This window comes from Dreissena polymorpha, chromosome 11, assembly GCF_020536995.1.
Source record: "Dreissena polymorpha isolate Duluth1 chromosome 11, UMN_Dpol_1.0, whole genome shotgun sequence".
Classification (NCBI taxonomy): Eukaryota; Metazoa; Mollusca; class Bivalvia; order Myida; family Dreissenidae; genus Dreissena; species Dreissena polymorpha.
Window position 1 is genome coordinate 28,774,921 of NC_068365.1, and position 25,390 is coordinate 28,800,310.

Here is a 25,390-nt window from a genome sequence, read left to right on the forward strand (position 1 = left end):
TTGGCGGCCATCTTGGTGGCCATCTTGAAAATGGCAGCCATCTTGAAAATTGGAGATGGGTCCATAGCTAAAATTGAATTAAATACTTAAATCTACCATTGTGCCAAGTTTGTTGCTTTTATCAAAAAGTGAACAATCATTTCACCATATGACCCCACTATATGCATGAATTGGCGAGTCATCGTTGTCACTGCGATCACGGCGAATTGCGGCGAATCACAGCGAATCACCACAACATTGAGGGCATTTAGCGCGAAGATTATCTTGCTCTCGCGCGACGTTGGAGTGACGAGTCACGTGAAATCGCCGTGATTTTCCACCCAAAAAGCAAAATGCCCGCCTTGACTTCGCAAATTAGGCAAAAATCACGGGTCGCGTAGTGTATACGTAGATTTAAAAACTGCCATAAAAATTCGCTAGCTTGAAAACTGAGAAGAAAATAAACACAAAATGTGGGACAGCTAAGAAAAGGAGTAAAATCAAATTATCAGCTCGAATCAGATTTGAAATAAACGATCAGCAGCTTCCTCACAATAAAAGGTTGCATGTACACATAAGCACACATAAAACTGACAAGCACAGCAAACAGAAGGTAGTAATAGATACATGTAAAAGATAAATACTACAATATTAAAATTAACATGGTCATTGGTCGCACAACTGGCTCCAGTGACAAAGTCTGGCCTCAAGAACAATCCATGAACAACAACAGGGCTCAACATTAACCAAAAAACCAACTTGCCCTGCCAGGCAAGTACTTAGAAAATCTACTTGCCCTGAACGTAAAGCCACTTGCCCAAACATGAAATATCACATCAACTGTAAACCTCATATTTTTAATAAACCAAAATGATACACCACAAAACCTTTTTTCTTTTTGATCATTTAACACAATGATTACAGCAATTAAAGTCTAATTAAAATCTAAATTAAATGCTCTTTGTTTTTTGCACTTTTCCAGGCGGACAACTAGATTATAAAATAACTTGCCCGCACCTAACTTTTACTTGCCAGGGACAATAGGACAACTGTTAATGTTGAGCCCTGAACAAACAGGAACTGTTTTTCTCACAAGTTAGCAGCTGTTATCCTTAGCAGAGAGGGTTGTTAACACAACAGTGAGCAACACAAAAGATTTTTGAAATTTTTAAAAGAATGAAAGAGACATTGTCTTGTGTGTGAGTTCAAAACACTAAATTATTGATTATGTTTCTTCTTGAATATATTTTATTCTTTATACCAACTCAATTACAAAATGGTCATTTTGACATGCCTGTAAAGTTTCTGTAAACTAATATTTTGATGGGTATATGCAATAAAGTACCAAGTAATTAGTAAGACCCAACATTAATACAATTTTACGGCGCAAATTTCCCAATTTCAGGATTTCACATCTCAATTTTTTCCATTTCAGTATTTTACGCACTATGTTTTCCCAATTTGGACAACTTATTTTAACAGCATTTTCTACAAAATCCGGCATGATTGTACCACATTGCAACACAAATTGGTAAACTTGATGTGCCTTAATTTGTTAGTTGTTACTAATAGGTTTCCAATAACTTTCCAGCTTCCTTGATAAGGTCAGTTATAATCAAAAGATAAAAGGGCATGAAGGCAGCGCTTATTAAACCCCCACTAAAGGAAGTTTAGGGGGGTATATAGGAGTGACCTTGTCTGTCTGTCGGTCGGTCTGTCCGTGTCTGCTCTCTAATTCAAGTAGTTTTCATCCGATCTTCACCAAACTTGATCAGAAGTTGTATCTAGATGATGTCTAGGCCAAGTTTGAACATGGGCCTTGCCGGGTCAAAAACTAGGTCACGGGGTCACTTAGTGCGTTTTAAACATTCAGCATGTTGTCCGCTCTCTAATTCAAGTAGTTTTCATCAGAGCTTCACCAAACTTGGTCAGAAGTTGTATCTAAATGATGTCTAGGCCAAGTTCGAACATGGGTCATGGCAGGTCAAAAACTAGGTCATGGGGTCACTTAGTGCGTTTTAAACATTGAGCATGGTGTCAGAAATCTAATTCAAGTAGTTTTTATCCGATCTTAACCAAACTTGGTCAGAAGTTGTATCTGGACGATGTCTATGTCAAGTTCGAATATGGGTCGTGCCGGGTCAAAAACTAGGTCAGTGGGTCACTTAGTACGTTTTACACATTCAGCATGGGGTCTGCTCTCTAATTCAGGTAGTTTTTATCCGATCTTCACCACACTTGGTTAGAAGTTGTATCTAGATGATGTGTAGGTCAAGTTCGAACATGGGCCATGCAGGGTCAAAAACCAGGTCATTGGGTCACTTAGTGCGTTTTAAACATTGAGCATGGTGTTTTTTGTGAAGACAACATGCAAAATATGCGGCATGTGAGGGTATTCGTCACGTCTGTGACAAAGCTATAGTTGGCATTGGAAAGTGATTCATTGGTGGTGGATCAATGAAGAGGGATTGCACAGCAACACCTTGATATAGCCTGTATAATAGTCCAGTAACACCTTGATATAGCCTGTATAATAGTCCAGTAACACCTTGATATAGCCTGTAAAATAGTCCAGCAACACCTTGATATAGCCTGTAAAATAGTCCAGCAACACCTTGATATAGCCTGTAAAATAGTCCAGAAACACCTTGATATAGCCTGTATAATAGTCCAGCAACACCTTGATATAGCCTGTATAAAAGTCCAGTAACCCCTTGATATAGCCTGTATAATAGTCCAGTAACACCTTAATATAGCCTGTATAATAGTCCAGTAACACCTTGATATAGCCTGTATAATAGTCCAGTAACACCTTGATATAGCCTGTATAATAGTCCAGCAACACCTTGATATAACCTGTATAATAGTCCAGTAACACCTTGATATAGCATGTATAATAGTCCAGTAACACCTTGATATAGCCTGTATAATAGTCCAGCAACACCTTGATATAGCCTGTATAATAGTCTAGTAACCCCTTGATATAGCCTGTAAAATAGTCCAGTAACACATTGCTATAGCCTGTATAATAGTTCAGTAACATATTGATATAGCCTGTATAATAGTCCATCAACACCTTGATATAGCTTGTATTATAGTCCAGTAACACCTTGATATAGCCTCTATTATAGTCCAGTAACCCCTTGATATAGCCTGTATAATAGTCTAGTAACCCCTTGATATAGCCTGTATAATAGTCCAGTAACCCCTTGATATAGCCTGTATAATAGTCCAGCAAGAAATTGATATAGCCTGTATAATAGTCCAGCAACACCTTGATATTGCCTGTATAATAGTCCAGCAACACCTTGATATAGCCTGTATAATAGTCCAGCAACACCTTGATATAGCCTGTATAACAGTCCAGTTACCCCTTGATATAGCCTGTATAATAGTCCAGTAACCCCTTGATATTGCCTGTATAATAGTCCAGCAACACCTTGATATTGCCTGTATAATAGTCCAGCAACACCTTGATATAGCCTGTCAGGGTTTTCCACAGGCCATTTAACAGTCCCTCGCCGGGGCGCTTGAATTTGGAAATCAGAGTCCCCGGGGCGCTTGAAATTTTCCAATCAGTGTATTTCTACAGTATAAGAAAATGGAGAATGTCAAGAAAATCAAGGTTTCCTTATCAGTGTATCAATATTCCCTGTTTTAAAAGAGCACTTGGTACCTACTTTCCCATGTAATCGCCATAAACACCACATGGGGTCATAGATAATCCACTGATAGGAGTTAGCATGACACGTGTATTGATTATTCTAGCCACATTACACAGTCATTTATGCTGGCACGGATGTATCACAGGAAACTCTCAGGTAACTTTCCAGTCGTCAAACTGTGATGTTCATCGTCCAATCGGTTACGCGAATGCTTATGACGGCGGGGTTAACTATTGACAATTATTTTTGATTGACGTCGGGCACGAAGTAAGATATTATCGCAGCTTGATTAGCAAGGAGTTGTACCATTCACGTAATATAAAACCGGTAACTAGAACAGTACATTCAAGACAGTTTCGGACATCATTATCACACCTTTTTACTGTAAGCAAGTGTTACTCATGACACATAATTAATACGAGAAATTAATTGCAAATGGTAAGCAATTACTTACTTGTAGCGAGTAAGTTTTGCAAATAACTCCCGGTAACAACTATGCGATAACAATTTAATTCCAGTACATGTTTATTTCATCATGTCCGTTTATAGAACTGATTAACCACGTTTTTCTGACATTTATTAGACACGTAATGCGCTTTAACAAATAATCGTTGAATTAATTACGCACAACTGTAAATGTTTCGTTCGATTTTCAAATGAGCATTATCAATTTGTAATCCGAAACACGCTTCCGAATTTTAATGCTAACGCGACATTAACAAATTGTAGCATCAAATAAACAGTGTATTATCCTTTGTCTCAATAAAAAGCGCGCGAAAAATATGCATACATGTAGAACGTCGCATGGAAAGTGTGGATGAATTTTGTGCTGTATAAAAACATGAACATCATGTCAGGCGATTAACGCGTGTTCTGTGGGGAAAAAAAACGCCCTGATTGGACGATATTTCATCACATCTTTAAATAGTAACACATGCCAATTTTTTTTTTGATACTTGAGAAAATATGGCGATTTTTTTTTTAATTCTTGAGCACTTTTATGTAAATATTTACCAGAATTTGCTTTAAAACTGGAATATACGGGATTATCGGGTAATGAGTAGCAACTGGAAAAGTAGTAAGTATGCAGTAATAGATAGAAGGTATGGTTGATACGGATATATTAAGGAATTGATCGAGACAGGATTATGCATATCTATGCGGGAAAGGGTAAAATATAAATAAAGGGTAAAATATAAATAGTCACTTAAAATTTATTTGATACAATAGAAAAACGGCAAAGTTTGTGTTAAAGATTTAATTGAGAGCTTTTATCCTCAGTATTTACAAGAAAGTGATTTATAAAATCGAAATAAACGTGATTATCGGGTAATAAATAGAAACTTGAAAAGTAGTAAGTATACAGTAATAGAGTCGGGTTGAAACGGATGTATTGCGGACTCCTTCGAGTCGGGATTTTACTATCTATGCGGAATAGTTTTAAAACAATTAAGCAATATATTATATATATTTTTAAATGACTGGGGGATTTCCTTGAAGAGTCATAGCGCACCAAATGACGTCTATTGACGCTGTTTTTATTTGAGTTATAACGCACCACAGAACGTCAATTGACACATTAAATTAAAAAAATCAACGTCTGAAGGGGACACCCCTCCCGAACCACCCCTATCAACCCCGGGGCGCCTGATAAAAATCCTGTGGAAAGCACTGCCTGTATAATAGTCCAGTAACACCTTGATATAGCCTGTATAATAGCACAGTAACCCCTTGATATTGCCTGTATAATAGTCCAGCAACACATTGATTTAGCCTGTATAATAGTCCAGCAACACCTTGATATAGCCTGTAAAATAGTCCAGTAACACCTTGATATAGCCTGTATAATAGTCCAGTAACACCTTGATATAGCCTGTATAATAGTCCAGTAACCCCCTGATATTGCTTGTATAATAGTCCAGCAACACATTGATATTGCCTGTATAATAGTCCAGAAACACCTTGATATAGCCTGTATTATAGTCCAGCAAGACCTTGATATAGCCTGTAATATAGTCCAGCAACACATTGATATAGCCTGTATAATAGTCCAGCAACACCTTGATATAGCCTGTATAATAGTCCAGCAACACCTTGATATAGCCTGTATAATAGTCCAGCAACACATTGATATAGCCTGTATAATAGTTCAGTAACATCTTGATATAGCCTGTATAATAGTTCAGTAACATCTTGATATAGCCTGTATAATAGTCCAGCAACACATTGATATAGCCTGTATAATAGTCCAGCAACACATTGATATAGCCTGTATAATAGTCCAGCAACACATTGATATAGCCTGTATAATAGTTCTGTAACATCTTGATATAGCCTGTATAATAGTCCAGCATCACATTGATATAGCCTGTATAATAGTCCAGCAACACCTTGATATAGCCTGTATAATAGTCCAGCATCACATTGATATAGCCTGTATAATAGTCCAGCAACACCTTGATATAGCCTGTATAATAGTCCAGCAACACATTGATGTAGCCTGTATAATAGTCCAGCAACACATTGATATAGCCTGTATAATAGTTCTGTAACATCTTGATATAGCCTGTATAATAGTCCAGCATCACATTGATATAGCCTGTATAATAGTCCAGCAACACCTTGATATAGCCTGTATAATAGTCCAGGATCACATTGATATAGCCTGTATAATAGTCCAGCAACACCTTGATATAGCCTGTATAATAGTCCAGCAACACCTTGATATAGCCTGTATAATAGTCCAGTAACCCCTTGATATAGCCTGTATAATAGTCCAGTAACCCCTTGATATAGCCTGTATAATAGTCCAGCAACACCTTGATATAGCCTGTATAATAGTCCAGCAACACCTTGATATAGCCTGTATAATAGTCTAGTAACCCCTTGATATAGCCTGTATAATAGTCCAGTAATACCTTGATATAGCCTGTATAATAGTCCAGTAACCCCCTGATATTGCTTGTATAATAGTCCAGCAACACATTGATATTGCCTGTATAATAGTCCAGAAACACCTTGATATAGCCTGTATTATAGTCCAGCAAGACCTTGATATAGCCTGTATAATAGTCCAGCAACACATTGATATTGCCTGTATAATAGTCCAGCAACACCTTGATATAGCCTGTATAATAGTCCAGAAACACCTTGATATAGCCTGTATAATAGTCCAGTAACACCTGTTTAATAGTCCAGTAATCCTTTGATATAGCCTGTATAATAGTTCAGTAACACCTTGATATAGCCTGTAAAATAGTCCAGCAACACCTTGATATTGCCTGTATAATAGTCCAGTAACCCTTTGATATAATATAACCTGTGTAATAGTCCAGTAACCCCTTGATATAGCCTGTATAATAGTCCTGTAACACCTTGATATAGCCTGTATAATAGTCCAGCAACACCTTGATATAGTCTGTATAATAGTCCAGTAACACCTTGAAATAGCCTGTATAATAGTCCAGTAACGCCTGTATAATAGTCCAGTAACCCTTTGATATAGCCTGTATAATAGTCCAGTAACCTTTTGATATAGCCTGTATAATAGTCCAGTAATCCCTTGATATAGCCTGTATAATAGTCCAGTAATCCCTTGATATAGCCTGTATAATAGTCCAGCTACATATTGATATTGCCTGTATAATAGTCCAGCAACACATTGATAAAGCCTGTATAATAGTCCAGGAACACCTGTTTAATAGTCCAGTAACCCTTTGATATAGCCTGTATAATAGTTCAGTAGCACCTTGAAATAGCCTGTATAATAGTCCAGCAATACCTTGATATTGCCTGCAGTGTTTTTTTTGGGATGAAATATTTGGCGTTATTCGGCCCCATTCCCCCATCTCTAGAGTATATATTTTTCCCCCAAATATTAGAAAAATTCCCCTCTTGGAAGTGTTATTCAATTTTAATCAATACCTCAATTAAATACATCTTTCGTTAGGAATTTATTTACTATAGTTTTCCTGAACTGCTGCATCCGTGTGTTTACTTTCTTTTAGCCTTTACTCCTTTACCGCAAACAGTATGTAGTTAACTATCACGACTTTCGCTTTACGACATCTACCGTAAACTGTACGTATTCCACCATGTCGCACAACAGCAAAAGCTACAAAAAATCTGTTTTACCTTTAATGGTAGTTGAAACACAGAATTGTTTTTAAATCATGCATTTTAGATGTTCTCAAAAATGGTTTAATCACAACTAGGGACAGAATGAGGACGATTTTGGTAGAAATATATTGCCTGTACAAACTTCAACATTGAAAAGGCATACCAACTTGATCGGTGTATTATATGCTATAGTATTATCAAAGGCCAATTGTTGCAAGAGCATTTACACACAATAGCATACGAGATTGCCGCGTTACACTGTGTATATTGGATAAAAAAATGTTGTTTTGCCGTATATATTTTGGATTAATTTTTTCTCTCTATGTATGGTGAATTATAGTGTTAAAACTTGATTTTGTACTGTTACTTGCTAAGCATTTAATTTTCCCTTTTTCCCCTTTTACGCGCAAATTTTCCCCCCTCAGGGGACCCGACCCCCTTCCCCCAAAACTGAAAAAAAACACTGGCCTGTATAATAGTCCAGTAACCCTTTGATATAACCTGTATAATAGTCCAGTAACCCCTTGATATAGCCTGTATAATAGTCCAGTAACCCCTTGATATTGCCTGTATAATAGTCCAGCAACACCTTGATATAGTCTGTATAATAGTCCAGTAACCCCTTGATATAGCCTGTATAATAGTCCAGTAACACCTTGATATTGCCTGTATAATAGTCCAGCAACACCTTGATATAGTCTGTATAATAGTCCAGTAACCCCTTGATATTGCCTGTATAATAGTCCAGTAACACCTTGATATAGCCTGTATAATAGTCCAGTAACACCTTGATATAGTCTGTATAATAGTCCAGTAACCCCTTGATATTGCCTGTATAATAGTCCAGTAACCCCTTGATATAGCCTGTATAATAGTCCAGCAACACCTTTATATTGCCTGTATAATAGTCCAGCAACACCTTGATATAGTCTGTATAATAGTCCAGCAACACCTTGATATAGCCTGTATAATAGTCCAGTAACCCCTTGATATAGCCTGTATAATAGTCCAGTAACGCCTGTATAATAGTCCCTTTGATATAGCCTGTATAATAGTCCAGTAACCCTTTGATATAGCCTGTATAATAGTCCAGTAACCACTTGATATAGTCTGTATAATAGTCCAGCAACACCTTGAAATAGTCCAGTAACGCCTGTATAATAGTCCAGCAACACCTTGATATAGTCTGTATGATAGTCCAGCAACACCTTGAAATAACCTGTATAATAGTCCAGTAACGCCTGTATAATAGTCCAGTAACCCTTTGATATAGCCTGTATAATAGTCCAGTAACCCTTTGATATAGCCTGTATAATAGTCCAGTAACCACTTGATATAGCCTGTATAATAGTCCAGTTACACCTTGATATAGCCTGTATAATAGTCCAGTAATACCTTGATATAGCCTGTATACTAGTCCAGTAACACCTTGATATAGCCTGTAAAATAGTCCAGTAACCCCTTGATATAGTCTGTATAATAGTCAAGTAACCCCTTGAAATAGCCTGTAAAATAGTCCAGTAACACCTTGTTATAGACTGTATAATAGTCCAGTAACACCTTGATATAGCCTGTAAAATAGTCCAGTAACCCCTTGATATAGTCTGTATAATAGTCAAGTAACCCCTTGAAATAGCTTGTAAAATAGTCCAGTAACACCTTGTTATAGACTGTATAATAGTTCAGTAACACCTTGATATAGCCTGTTTAATAGTCCAGTAACCCCTTGATATTGCCTGTATAATAGTCCAGTAACCCCTTGATATAGCCTGTATAATAGTCAAGTATCACCTTGATATAGCCTGTATAATACACACTCTGAGAGAAAACCTGAACTGATGAGACAGTGTTTGTTTCACTTACAGAAGCCCAAAGAGGAGCCAGAGAATGGAGGGCCAGCAAAGAAGATTAAACTATATGAGGCTGCAGAGAAGGTTGCAGACAACAATGTGAGAAACTATTTAGTGGTGTATACATCTGACAGTTTTTTTAATGAGTTCTAAAATGATTTATTTATTAATTTGAAAAAAAGTTGATCTGTAAATAGTCCATTTGATTCAGGAAGAGTTTTTATCTATTAATAAACAATTCATTCAGTTCTGACAGTTCAAACTCAAATGTACAGTGTTTGTTATTTTTTGGGCTACTTACATGTAACTTCTGTATTTTTACACAGGTCATGTTAGAATTATATTTTGACATGAACAAGTGGGGATTTTCATTGTGACCGTTATATGAATACAATTTTGGTTATGAAGTAATTCAACTGTTTTAAGGTAAATTGTTAATACTGGAATTTTGTGTGCTTGTTTAATATTCAGGATACGGGTATTCATTTCTACCCCTCCACCACAATGTTAGATCAAGCAGCAGGTACTGTGCTCCGTGACGCGTTAACCCTGCCAGAAGCATTCAGAGACAAGCCAGGACCCAAACCAGGGGCAAGGAAGACGGCAAGTCCGGTACCAGTGCCCACGGCCATGTACATATCTGTTGCGGGTAAAGGCCAGGCTGGTTCCCAGCAGGATGGATCCACGCCGAAGCCGCCCATTGTACTGCTGCCCTCTCACTCTGCTGGCCAAACTTCAGCATCTGCTGCGACAGTGAGTGCTTATGCCCACCATAGTTGGTTTGTTCTTAGGGGTTTTTTGTTGGAAAAATATGCATACTCATGTTTTTTTGTTTTAAGCTCACCTGAGTACAACGTGCTCATGGTGAGCTTTTGTGATCGCTTTTTGTCCGTCGTCCGTTGTGCTAGTGCGGCGTCAACATTTGCCTTGTTAACTCTCTAGAGGCCACATTTATTGTCCAATCTTCATGAAATTTGGTCAGAAGATTGGTCTCAATGATATCTTAGATGAGTTTGAAAATGGCTTCGTTTGCTTGAAAAACATGGCTGCCAAAGGGGGGGGGGGGGCATTTTTCCTTATATGGCTTTAGTAAAATCTTGTTTACACTCTAGAGGCCACATTTATTGTCTGATCTTCATGAAACTTGGTCAGAAGATTCATCCCAATAATATCTTGGACGAGTTCGAAAATGATGCCGGTTGGTTGAACAACATGGCCGCCAGGGGGCGGGGCATTTTTCCTTATATGGCTATAGTAAAACTTTGTTAACACTAGAGGCCACATTTATTTTCCGATCTTCATGAAACTTGGTCAGAAGATTTGTCCCAATAATATCTTGTTATCTCAGGTGAGCGACTTTGGGCCTTTCAGGCCCTCTTGTTTTTTACAGAATAGAAAGAGCATATTTGGTGGATAATCGATTTTCTATGATCACGAGTGAATGAAAATCGATATTCCACAGAATCCAACAAATTTTCTTTTTATTTTATGCTTTTTTGGCTCACCTGAGCAAAACATGCTCATGGTGAGCTTTTGTGATCGCCTTTTGTCCATCGTCCGTCGTGCATCGTCAACATTTCGCCTTGTGAACACTCCAGAGGCCACATTTATTGTCTGATCTTCATGAAACTTGGTTAGAAGATTTGTCATATTGATACCTCAACTGAGTTCGAAACTGGGTCATGCTGGGTCAAAAACTAGGTCACTAGGTCAAAAAAAAGAAAAACCTTGTGAACACTGTAGAAGTCACATTTGATGCCCAATCTTTATGTTACCTTGTCAAAATGTTTGTCTAAATGATATGTTGGTTGAGTTCAAAAATGGTTCTGGTTCATTGAAAAACATGGTCGCCAGGGGGCAGGGCATTATTCCTTGTATGGCTTTAGAGAAACCTTGTGAACACTCTAGAAGTCACAATTATTGCCCAATCATCATGAAACTTGGTCAAATCATTGGTTTTATTGATATCTCGGACGAGTTCGAAAATGGTCCAGATGGGTGAAAAACCATGGCCGCCAGGGGGCGGGGCAGTTTTCTCTCTATGTATATAGTGAAAACATGTGAATAGTATATATTAAAAAAATCTTGTGAACACTCTAGAAGTCACTTTTTTTGCCTAATCATCATGAAATTTTGTCTAAACATCGATTTTATAGATATCTTGGACGAGTTTGAAATTTGGTCATGATGGGTGGAAAAACTTGGCCACCAGGGGGTGGGGCAGTTTTCTCTAAATGTATAAAGTGAAAACATGTGAACAGTCTAAAAGACACATTTTTTGCCCAATCTTCATGAAATTTGGTCACAACATTTTTTTTCTGGATACGATGGATGAGTTCGAAAATGGTTTGGATTGGTAAAAAAACATGGCCGCCGGGGGGGGGGGTTCTTTTTCCTTATATTTAAAGAGTAAAAAAGCTTGTGAACACTCTAGAAGTCACATTTTTTGCCTTATCATTATGAAATTAGGTCAAAACATTGCTTATGTGGATATCTCGGACGAGTTTGAAAATGGTTGTGATTAGTGGAAAAACATGGCTGCCAGGGGGTGGGGCAGTTTTCTCTATACGTATATTGTGAAAACATGTGAACAGTCTAGAAGACACATTTTTTGCCCAATCTTTATGAAATTTGTTAAGAACATTTGTTAGTTGGATACGACGGTTGAGTTCGAAAATGGTTCGGATAGGTAAAAAAAAACTGGCAGCCAGGGGGGGTTGTCATTTTCCTTATATTTATAAAGTAAAAAAAGCTTGTGAACACTCTAGAAGTCACATTTTTTGTCCAATCATCATGAAACTTGGTCAAAACATTGTTTTTATGGATATCTTGGTTGAGTATGAAAATAGTCGTGATCAGTGAAAAAACATGGCAACCAGGGGGTGGGGCAGTTTTCTCTATATGTATATTATAGTGAAAACATGTGAACAGTCTAGAAGACACTTTTTTGCCCAATCTTCATGATGATACGACTGTTTACTACTAAATGGTTTTGATCCATCTAGTAACATGACCGCCAGGGGAGTGGGGGGCATTTCCTTATATTTATATACTAAAAAAGGTTGTGAACATTTTTCCTTATATGGCTATGTAAAAACTTGTTAAAACTCATAAAAGTCACATTTATTGTCTAATCTTCATGAAACTTGGTCAGAATATATGTTTTTATGGTACCTTGGATGTGTACAAAAATGGCCGCTAGGGTGTTCACTATTCAAGTTACATTACACTAAATCATTTTGTATCCCTCCGTGGTCCATTCGAAAGTAGTGCCTATTTCTAAAAAGTTCCTTCTCTCTTCGAAATTTAAAGCAATTTAGGGATCGCACCCATGCTTTTTGTGATTATTTCCTGTATCCTGTGTGTGTCTGCAACATTTTAGCGCATTTCATTGGGGATTACATTGAAATATGACTGTTTGGGGTGCGTTTATTGAAGTACGGGGCTAATGTCGAAATTTCACTTTCGAAACTCTGTTTTCCGAGGGTGCTTGCTTTTGGGCAAATTTTACTTTCTTAGAAGTTACGAGACCATATATTTTTGACAGCATTTATTGAAAGAGGACATATTTATCTTTAAAATGATACTGGTCTTGCAAAAATTGATCTATAGGAGATGCAAGAAAATTGCTGTGAAAGTTGGCAGTTTTATAATGGGACCCTATGGGAAATAGAATTAGTGTAATATAACCTTAAAAAAACGCACATACTGGGTCTTCAGGTACAATATCTATAGAAAATCACTATTTAGCTGTGTTATTTTATTGATTGGATTACATTTAGCAGGAAAACATGTGAAAAGTATAATTGCGTATGTGTTTTCTACGATTTTTTAAAGGAAAATGGGATTTTTCGGGTAAAAAAAGTACGGAAACCGGATTTTAGGACCTCAGTGCTCACCCGATTGTGTTTTAAGAAACTTAATAACCCTTTTTAGGCATCAGTTATGTCCACGGCATGCAAATACGTGTAAATGGGCTGTTTATTTTGTAGTTTTATATGATTTACATGCGATTTGAGGTCGCTTTGCCTCCGGAATCCAAGTACAGAAAACGCAAGCCAGATGGCTTATCACATGTCATACTCAAAGGCGTTTTTGGGGTATTTCTAGTTGTCAGATCGACCTGAAATTTTGTATTTGTAGTACAAATATATTAATAATGCTGTAGATGCGTTTTTTCCATGATCTGAAAAGTTTAAGTTTTCTTTAAGGTTGCATTACACTAAATCATTTTGTATCCCTCTGTGGTCCATTCGAAAGTAGTGCCTATTTCTAAAGAGTTCCTTTTCTCTTCGGTATTAAAAGCAATATAGCGATCGCACCCATGCTTTTTGTGATTATTTCCTGCATCCTGCGAGTGTCTGCAACATTTTGGCGCATTTCATTGGGGATTACGTTGAAAGATGACTGTTTGGGGTGCGTTTATTGAAGTACGGGGCTTTTGTCGAAATTTCACTTTCGAAACTCTGTTTTCCGAGGGTGCTTGCTTTTGGGCGAATTTTACTTTCTTAGAAGTTGCGAGACCATATATTTTTGACAGCATTTATTGAAAGAGGACAGATTTATCTTTAAAATGATACCGGTCTTGCAAACATTGATCTATAGGAAATACAAGAAAAATGCTGTGAAAGTTGGCAGTTTTATAATGGGACCCTATGGGAAATGGAATTAGTGTAATATAACCTTCATGAACGTTGGAAAGTTTGAAAGTTCATGACATCTTGGGCTGCACAGAACAGGTCAGTTCCTTTGAATCTCAGGTAAGCGACTTTGGGCCTTCCAGGCCCTCTTGTCGTTAAAGCTGCTTTGGTTTTCACTTATAGATTAATTCTTTGAGTGTATTCAGGCGTATATGACTGGACGCCTTTAGTTAATTGAATTACAACCAGTCAGTGGTGTCATCCTGACGTGAAATATGCGTTCTTTAATTAGACTCGATAAATATTTCCGTATTACATAAGTGCTCACAAAGTTACATAACTCGTAACCGTCCCGTGACCGGTTCACTTGCGTAAGGGAATGAGACCGCACTACCACAGTTGTTTATAGTGAAACATTATGAATACTTTTAGTCACATTTTTAGTTCAATCTGAATGACACTTGCTGATCTTCACACATGGTGACAATCTTAATGAGCATAATATTTTTTGCTCATGGTGAACTTTTGTGATCACCTGTTGTTAATTGTCTGTCTTCCGTTGTGCGTCATGAATATTTGCCTTGTTAACACTGTAGAGGCCACATTTATTGTTGGATCTTCATGAAACTTTGTCAGAAGATTTTTCCAAATAATATCTTGGACGAGATCAAAAATGGTTCCAGTCTGTTTAAAAACATGGTCGCCAGAAGGGCCATTTGTTGTTCATTCTTCATGAAACTAGGTTAGAACAAGTCATTTCTTTTTATCTCAGGTGAACGACTTGGGGCCTTTCAGGCCTTCTTGTTTCACAGTTTATATAGATTCTACATTTTTTAAGAGTTTAACTAAAGAATCTGGCTGGGATAATGGCGTCATTTCGTGCTCCACACTCGTGATTTAATTCCTACGCATCTACTCCTTACTGTGGGTTATTCGACAACAAACCATGATAGAAAAATATTATTTCTTAATCATTCTTTACAAAATTGTAACTGTTTCGTAACTAAATCGCGAGAACCTTAGCGGTCTTGCAACTCACTCGGTGTAAACTCGTGAGAATCTTGACAAAATCGTAGGTGATTTGTAGACAGATCACGTGATTACCGATTTCCCGATTGAGTCACGAATTACCTAGGATTCCATTACGACGCCCAAGAACACACTACGATGCTGTTACGAGTTAACTGCGATTAAATTCAGTCTTGGAGGTCTTGGCCGAATTTTAAACACGTTTAAAATCTGGCCACGATTTTCTGGGAGCTCACGAGTTGCAGGAATCACTTACGACCGGCCCAAGACTAGCTACGAATGAGTTAGGACCTTCGCCGATTGAGCTACCAATGTCCCGGACCTCAAAATATTGGAAATCGAAACAAATCATGGGGAATCGGGTCGTAGTGGAATACCCCTTTTAAGAGAAGCTGGTCCGATGGTCTTGCTGTAAAAAAAGTTAACGTCGAACCCTGCTAGAGGCCCTTTTTTGCGCAATCTTATTGAAACTTGGTCAGAACATTTGTCTCAAGTATTGGCAGAGTTCATCCTGGGTCATGTGTTGCTAAAAACTTTGTCAAATTTTAGAATAAAGCTCGTTATCAAATTTAGAGGTCACATGTATTGCCCAATATTCACGAAACTTGATCAGAATGTTTTTCCAAATGATATCTCAGCCAAGTTTGAAACTGGGTATTTGGGGGTTGAACACAAATTTGAAGTCAAAGTTAAGAAAAAGCTTGTGAACATATTTGAAGCAACATTCATTGCCAAATCTTCATGAGACTTGGTCCGAACATTTGTCCCAATAAAATCTCAGTCAAGTTTGAAACATGTTATGTCTGGTTGAAATTTATTATTCACTAGTTTAGTAGTTTAGATCAATGAAAAAAGGTTTGAACACTCTTCAGGTCAAATTTATTTCTCAATTTCCATAAGACATGGTCAGAAAATGTGTGCAATGAATCAAACTGGGTCATTCCGTGTTATTTATCACCATTTTGGGAATGGGGTCAGGTCCCTTTGGATTGGGACAAATCGCAGTGTTTTGACTAATGGGAAATTAGTGTTGTTGTTGTTTTGTTAAAAAAATGCGTCAAAATTGAGAATACAAGTGTTTTCAGTATTATATTTACAAAGGTTGTTCTTTTATGGATGGGAGTTGAACAAAATATTGAGATCTAAAAAAAAAGTTTAACCTCTAAAAAAAATATACTTCTTTCCATTGGGAATGGGGCTGATTACCTGACCTGATTTTGAATGAAAAAACACACTGTCAAGCAATCCAAAAGCTAAAACACTACGGCAAAATGAAATAAAAGTGTTGTGAAAACTCTAATTACTCACTAGGTGCCCAATCGGCATGAAACAAAATTTGTCAGAACATTTTTCACAATAATATCTTGGCATAGTTCAGAACTGGGTCATGTGGAGTGTGCAAATAGGTTACCTGAACTGAATTTGCAACGGTGTCAAGTGGAGTAAAAAACTAACTTCTTTAGAAAGGTGTAAATCATTTCTCCCAATGATATCTTAACTGAGTGTAAAACTTGGTCATGTGGGGTAAACAACACTTGCACTGGTCAAATTATATTACAAGTTTGTTAACTCTTAAATCTCAATGAAACTTGTTCAGAACATTTTTCTTGAAACTGGCTCATGTTTGTTCAAAAGCTTGGTCACAAGGTCAAATTAAAGACAAACTTCTTAACACTAGGGGCCACATGTATTGCCAAATCTTCTTAAGAATTTTGTAGAATATTTTTCTCAATGATATCTTGGCTTAGTGAAAAACTTGGACATTTGTGGTCAAAAACTAGGTTGCCTGGTCAAATGAAAAAAGCTTGTAAAAAATCAGGAGACCACATTAATTGCACAATCTTCAAGAAATTTTATCAAAACATATCCCTTAATTAATATGTATCTGGATCATTAATATGTATCAGGATCAAGTTAACAAATATTGATATTTAACTTGTCATAATGGGAATTTCTTTCTATGCTACATCGTATCTTTCTTTAGGGAAACATTTAGAAATAAAATTTGGAGTTCACTTTGTTAATTTTTTATTTTTAATGTTTGATACTGATTGTCATTTAATTGCTTTATTATAGACATTTTCTGTCAGTAGTTGTTCAGGGTTCTCAATAAGAGCCGGCCACCGGCTAAATTAGCCATTTGAAATCAGATTTTGGCCGGTTGAAAAATGCTCAGTTTTGGAAAATCGGCAATTAACTTTTCGAAATTTGCGTGTGTTTTTGGTAATTTGGCTCCTATTTACTATTTAGCAAAGACGTCGCTTCATTATCTCCCTTGACGCATTACAACAACAACAATGAAAAGGCACATATTGGAATCAGTCAGAAAGCAGTAAAATATTTTGACGCTCTGTTCATCATATGTTGAGTTAAAATTTTACAAAAGTAATAAAGAGCTTTTTCCATTTATCTTTTGTAAGTTAAAAAAGCTTAAATTCATTAAATGCACACAAAAATGCTCAAAGTTAAGTGCCTGGTTGACCACTGAAACAGCCATAAAATGGCCCAAAATGCAGGAAATCAAGTGCTCAATTTTACAATTTTCAGGGGGAGCATGCCCCTCGGACCTCCCTAGAAGGCCTGTTGGATTCAAATTTGGGCCTGTTGGCTCAAAAGTTATTGAGAACCCTGGGTTGTTGCTATTTGTTAATGGTCATACATTTTATAAACATATTGCTGCACTCCAAAATAAAAGCTATAGTTATTGTGATTTATATCTAACTCTAATCAAATGTAATTTACACTGAACTGATTTATAAATTTCAGCAACCTTTCCTTGATTCAAAGATATTTTACTCCATCTATCATCTTTGTTGTATAACTTATTCTTACCTATGAGTAGCATCATGCTAAAATGGGTCTTATGGCGTAAGTGACCAGCTGAGCTACGTACAAAACAACTAATTTGCGCAGTCTAGTCTGGAGCTACTCTGTCCACTTATGAGACCACAGTACCATGTGAGACTTTGTAGCTGACAGGGAAGGACCTGACCAAACTGAGCGGATGCGCAGGCTGGTCTTGAAAAATACTGCACACAAATGGCATTAAACCCATTTTTATGCTCCCCGAAAATATTTTCGATGGAGCATATAGTTGCCAGTTTGTAGTCCCGTACTTCCTTCCGTCACACTTTTGCTACCGTTTCTCATAGCGCCTTCAATACTTTACCAATCGCTTTCATATTTGGCATGTAGGTACCTTGCATGGACATCTACCTTTTGATGAGGTTTTAGGTCACTGGGTTCAAGGTCAAGGTCACTGAGGCTAATAATAGACTTCCTTCTGTCACACTTTTGCTACCGTTTCTCATAGCGCCTTCAATACTTAAGCAATCACTTTAATATTTGGCATGTAGGTACCTTGCATGGACCTCTACCTTTTGATGAAGTTTGAGGTCACTGGGGTCAAGGTCACCGAGGCTAATTATAGACTTCCTTCTGTCACACTTTTGCTACCGTTTCTCATAGCGCCTTCAATACTTTACAAATCGCTTCCATATTTGGCATGTAGGTACCTTGCATGGACCTCTACCTTTTGATGAGGTTTGAGGTAACTGGGTCAAGGTCACCAAGGCTAATAATAGATATTTTCAGGTGTTTATTAACACATACATTGACAAAGCGCATCATTGGGGAGCATCCATCAGTGTCACTGATATTCTTGTTGCATGATGCAACTCAAATTATAAGACCTGTATTATTAGCAGGTCGTATTATTTCTTCATTGAAGCAATCTATACTGGATGCAGTTGAAGTGGAGATGGTGAAACAAAGGTGGCAAAAGGAGAATGCAAACAGCACATTGAAGAACAAATATAACATGCCCAAACACGCTACATGTGAGGTAGGCATTTTGCTATGAAAATGTGTTGTCTTGACTTAGTGATTATTTTTAAGCCAAACTTCACATGTGGGGGTGCTTCACATTCAACACCCATAATCCTAGGGGCTAAGGTCACGGTAACACATTGAGGTCAAAGGTCACAAATTTGATGAATTATTCATTATTTAGTCATTCCTTTACTATGAATCAAGGGATTCTGTAATAACTGTCCACAATTGTTCTCCATTATCTAGCTGAGTGTCAAATATAAGATCCAGGTTGCTAGGGTCATGGTCAAAATCTCACACAAAGGTCAAAATCACACATTTTGATTAAATATGCCTTATTTGGTAAGGATTCTACCATACCTAAATGTATTCTCAAAATGTCCTGATGTAATTGTTCTCAATTATCAGGCACAACCATTCACTTATGGTTATACCTTTTTTTATGCCCCCGTATCGAAAGATCAGAAGTATATTGTTTTGGGCCTGTCTGTCTGTCACTGTGTCAGTCAGTCGGCCATTCATTGTGTGTGTCCCAAAACTTCAACCTTGGTCATAACTTTTGCAATATTGAAGATAGCAACTTGATATTTAGCAGGCATGTGTATCTCATGGAGCTGCACATTTTGAGTGGTGAAAGGTCATCCTTCAAGGTCAAAGGTCAAATATATGGCCTCAAAGCGGGGCAATAGGGGGCATTGTGTTTCTGACAAACACATCTCTTGTTTAGTTCTACACCCATCCATAAACAAAATTTATTTTAGCCGGGGATATCAAATCAACGAATTTGCTTGTTTTTATAGTTCATGTTGCTTTCTCTTTGTCTGTAGGTTGTATTCACCTATGATGGTGTGTGTGAGAGGAGAAAGGTCACTGGTTCATTGGTTACAAAAATTGAAAGTTTGATCAACATGGAATTAAATCCAGAGAGCCAAGAAAGGTAAACAGAAAGTGTTGTAGTGGTGTTTTAGCTAAACATTTTGCTGCGCTTATCAAAGAAATAGAGGATATTGCGCCACTAGTGAAAATATTGTTTTTCTATGATCACTAGTAGAATAACAAACGAACTTACACTGACATGAACAAATTTTCTGTTAATTAACAGCTGTTTCCCTTTTGCTGAAAAGTTACCCCTTCGCCAGTGGCATGCCTCAATACAGTTCAAAACACAAAATGACGTCATTAGTGTGACGAAATGACGTCATTATACCAGCAAAATTCTCCAGCTTAACTCTTTTTAAATGTAAATAAACGGTGAAAAAGCATAAAATAAAAAGAAAATGTGTTGGATTCGGTGGAGTTTATTTTAATTGATTCGTGATCATAGAAAATATATGTATATAATTATTTATGATATCTAAAAATAGAAAAGGGAGTTCCAAAAATTTGTTCTTTTCACCAGTGAAAAGTACAATTTGTTTATTTTCACTGCTTTTATTTCACTGCAGAAATGTCATATTTTTATCATTAGGTATAAAAGAAATGGTGAGCTTTTCAAATGACTTCGTCCATGGTGGAGTGTGAGTCTGCTTTTGGTGACATACATGTCATTTAGGGATTGCTTAGAAATTTATAAAAGAAATTTTATTATACAACCTTATTCAATTCAGTGCGTCTGCTGTCAACTGATCAATTGTTAAACAATCATCTTAAATTACATAAAGTGAAAATCGAATCAATTTAAAAAAGAATACATGCACAAAACATTCTCAGCGAAATGTAATTACTGTCATAACAAAAAAGATCAAATTAGAAGTTTTTTACATTTTAACAACTTTTGCCCAGTTTCTTGTATCGTCTTAAATCTTCATTTTGGCAGCCAAAACGACTCATACAGACACCGTGATTGGTTCAATAGATTAATTTACATTAAATTCCATCAATACCGACAAACTTTTATATTGGTTGAACAAAAAACAACTGAACAACTAAGAAAAACCTACCTTGACAAAACGCAGGAATTTTATCTGAAAATTTGCAATTGCCAAAGCCATTGCCAAATCTTCCCTACAGTTTTCATTGTTATATAAGATGAGGTTAATTTAAACCATAAAAAAATCAATAAAAAATGGTAAATTTTAATTCCCCGCTCTCAACAGTCTTGCTTTGGTTCTACTTGAAAATAAAACTATTGGTAATGTCTAAAAAAAATTGGTTGACAAAGTACGCGAAACAGTAGTCACATCTTAAAGTCGTTTTTCTGGGAAACGACGTCAGCACCGAAATAGTCAAAATCGTGTTCCCAGCCACATATGTATTTAGCTCCTTCATGATATTATATTTCTAATTGCAGTGTGATTTTACAGTAAAAATGCCATTGCATTGTGGCGTAATTGCCATTTCAATGTAATGTTATCTTTGAATTCTTGTTGCAGTTTTAAATTATCATTGAATTCCTTTGGCAGTGTTAGATTATCATTGAATTTCTGTTGCCGTGTTTTATTATCATAGAATTCCTGTTTGGGTAGATATAGTCGCCGCTTCGTCTGTCCGTGCGTGTGTCCATCCGTGCAAAATTTTTGTCTGGGCTATTTCTCAGCAATTAATGACCGGAATTCAATTAAACTTTATGGGAAGCTTCACTTCCAAGAGGAGATGTGCATATTATCAGCCAGTTCTGGTCGGATGATTTTTCACAGAGTTATGGCCCTTTGAAATTTTCCATAAACTGTACATATAGTGCAATTCTTGTCCGGGCTATTTCTCAGCAACTAATGACCGGAATTCAATGAAACTTTATGGGAAGCTTCACTACCAAAAGGAGATGTGCATACTATCAGCCAGTTCTGGTCGGATGATTTTTCACAGAGTTATGGCCGTTTGAAATTTTCCATTAACTGTACATAAAGTGCAATTCTTGTCCGGGCTATTTATTAGCAACTAATGACTGGAATTCAATGAAACTTTATGGTAAGCTTTACTACCAAGAGGAGATGTCCTTATAATCAGCCGGTTCTCGTTGGATGAATTTTCACAGAGTTATGGCCCTTTGAAATTTTCCATTGTGCATAGTGCAATTCTTGTCCGAGCTATTTCAAAGCAACTTATTACGGGAATTCAATGAAACTTTATGGGAAGCTTCACTACCAAGAGGAGATGTGCATATTATCAGCCGGTTATGGTCGGATGATTTTTCACAGAGTTATGGCCCTATGAAATTTTCTATCAACTGTACATATAGTGCAATTCTTGTCCGGCTATTTCTCCCCAACTACTGACTGGAATTCAATGAAGCTTTATGGGAAGCTAAACTACCTTGAGGAGATGCACATGTTACTTGTGGGTTCTGGTTAGATGATTTATTATGCCCCCCTTCGAAGAAGAGGGGGTATATTGCTTTGCTCATGTCGGTCGGTCCGTCCGTCCGTCAACCAGGTGGTTGTCATACGATAACTCAAGAACCCTTGGGCCTAGGATCATGAAACTTCATAGGTACATTGATCATGACTCGCAGATGACCCCTATTGATTTTGAGGTCACTAGGTCAATGGTCAAGGTCACCGTGACTGGAAATAGTAAAATGGTTTTTGAATGATAACTCAAGAATGCATACACGGCCAACAGGGCACACTCTGAAAAATATTACTGAAGCAACTGGTCTGTAATCCTAAATCTATAATTATCAGTCCAATGAAACATCATCCTTTTAGTAAAATACAGTGGATCAGTAAAAAAATTATCTGAATATGAGATTTTTTGTATATTTTGTATATTAAATATTGTGGTAATGTTTAATTTTGTTGATTAATATTAATATAAGCAGGACAGGGGAGGTAATTGTTACAGCATTTGCCTCCCTTGTAATATATTTAAATTTTACCAAATGTAAGGCTAACTGCATTTTTGTAATGCATACTACTACTACTACTTCTACTACTACTGCTGCTGCTGCTGCAGCAGCTGCTGCTGTTGCTGCTTCTACTACTACTACTACTACTACTCTACTACTACTACTACTACTACTACTACTACTACTACTATTACTACTACTTCTACTCCTCCTCCTCCTCCTCCTCCTCCTCCTCCTCCTCCTCCTCCTCCACCACCACCACCACCACCCACTACCCACCACCACCACCACCACCACCACCACCACCACCACCACCGTTCACAGTGACAAAAAACGTATTCACACAATGGCTGCTACTACAACTTATAGCCCATATAGGGGGGCATGCATGTTTTACAAACAGCCCTTGTTTAGAGAGTTATGGCCCTTTAAATTTTTTAAGTTGCTAAACCATCTATCGTATTATTTTGTCCAAAGTAATGCCCCTCAAGACGTTTCCTTTTATCTGAATATATAGTTCAATATTGTGACCAAAAAAAACTTTGGGGACCATCACCCATCTCCGACAGTTTCTTGTTGTTCCTGTTGAATCGTTACTGTATTGAAATCCTATTGAAATGTTAAGTTTTCATAGAATTCTAATGGCCGTGTGATATTACCATAAATTCCCATTGCTCAAGATATCATGAAATTCCTGTGTGACCTTACCATAAAATTTGTATAATAGTGTAATATAACCAGTGAATTCCAATTGCAGTGTGACATTAATTATTATTTAATAATTCCTATTGCCATGTTGAGTGAACATTAATTAACATTGAAGTGAGGTGTAACAATAAAATTCTAATTGCAATATTATGTAACTAAGCACTTCACATTGAATTGTGATGTAACCATGATGTTCTTAATGCAGCATTGCCTTGATGAAACCACAAAATTTCCATTACAGTGTGATGTTACCATCCAGACTGGGGACCAGTGGCAGCACTCAGAAGCATGGGAATTCAGAAGCATTCATCTGTGGTAAATCCAAATGCTTATCAGCAAAGGTGTCACATTGTCCTTTGACAGTAGATGACCCCTATTAAAATTGGGGTCACAAGCTACAGTACTGTCCACACGTTTTCCCCAATTTCCCTCGCTACTCAGCGGACACGCTCACGGAAGGAGATTTAAAACGTCCCTTGATACGCAGAGTTTGCATGATTGGTGCTGCCGAGGATAACGATCGGCAAATTGATATGCCGACGCGGCGGTCCTCTGTATTAGGCAACGCAGAGGAAACTCCGTGTTTAACGAGATAACGATAAATTTAACTTTGTTTCACTAACTGATTTTCAAATAAAATTACATTCGTTACAAATATATATGTATATAAAATAATGACATTCAAAACAATGTATTACTGGTAATTATCATTGACCAGTCGCCAAATACGAGATCGCTCCGCCCACTAAGTTGTGTTTTCATAAAATGCTTTATCCATTACTCCGACAGTCTTTGTTTGTTGGACCATGTGGCCGCAATAAGCGAAATCTTATTGATTATTTCGTGAGTTTGATTGACAGCTGGCGAGTGGTCAATTATGGACCAAATCGGCAGAGTGACATTCACTCATGTTAATCCCTTTTTTGTCAAAACCACTGACAGCAGTCTACACAATTGGTCAGTAGACAAGCTTTGCGTGTTTTCATAACGCCAAACACTTAATCCAGTTCCGTCCAGATGTTCTCTTTAATCAGTATACAGTACAATAACTGTTTCAATAATTACTCTACTAAAATACCGTTACGATAAAGATATGGCATGTTTGAATTGAAATTAATTTGGAGGAAATATCAAATTATTCGCCATATAATTGTGTTAAAAAATACCAAAGAAACTTTTAACCGAAATCAACAGAATTCTCTGTTCTCTGCACTACAAAGTTTGTATAAAAAAGTCAATACACGCACGCTTTCCACGCATAAACCTTGAACTTGTACATTGCAGCATAATTTTCGCGCGCTTTTGTCGGGAAATAAACATGATGACTGTATATTGGAAGCATTTGTAAACGTCGTGTTAACATTAAAAATCGGAAGCGTGTTTCGGATTATAAACTATTATTCTCATTTTGAAATTTACAGAACATTTATTCTTGTGTTATATGTGTTATGAAATAAATATTAATTTGTCAAAACGCTTTTCGTGTCTTATATTCATTCATATTGTAGACGTACCTGTGAATAAAATCATATATTAATTTTTTATACAATTATCTTTATAAGGTCGGCTGTTTTCGTAGGAAACCCGAGGTATTGTCATAGCCAGCTCGTATGTAGATGCACCTTGATGAGTTCTACATGCCACACCCATTTTGGGTCACTAGGTCAAAGGTCAAGGTCACTGTGACCTTTAAAAAAAAAAAATCTAACAAGCTTTTCGCAGCCGAGCGTGGCACCCATTATGCGGTGCTCTTTTTATAAGCCACAGTATTTAAACAATTTT

The 25,390-nt window shown here is 37.1% G+C and overlaps 1 protein-coding gene across 2 annotated transcripts in view; it reads left to right on the forward strand.

Annotated features, from left to right (window-relative positions):
• The window catches only part of LOC127850816 (uncharacterized), a 70,399-nt gene that overhangs the window by 33,921 nt on the left and 11,088 nt on the right, over positions 1 to 25,390 (forward strand). For both annotated transcript variants that reach the window (XM_052384152.1, XM_052384153.1), the window contains 5 exons: positions 9,629 to 9,712; positions 10,085 to 10,366; positions 19,013 to 19,126; positions 19,941 to 20,050; positions 23,850 to 23,923. In XM_052384152.1, coding sequence (XP_052240112.1) covers positions 9,629 to 9,712; positions 10,085 to 10,366; positions 19,013 to 19,126; positions 19,941 to 20,050; positions 23,850 to 23,923 — 664 coding nt within the window. The remainder of the gene's footprint in view (positions 1 to 9,628; positions 9,713 to 10,084; positions 10,367 to 19,012; positions 19,127 to 19,940; positions 20,051 to 23,849; positions 23,924 to 25,390) is intronic.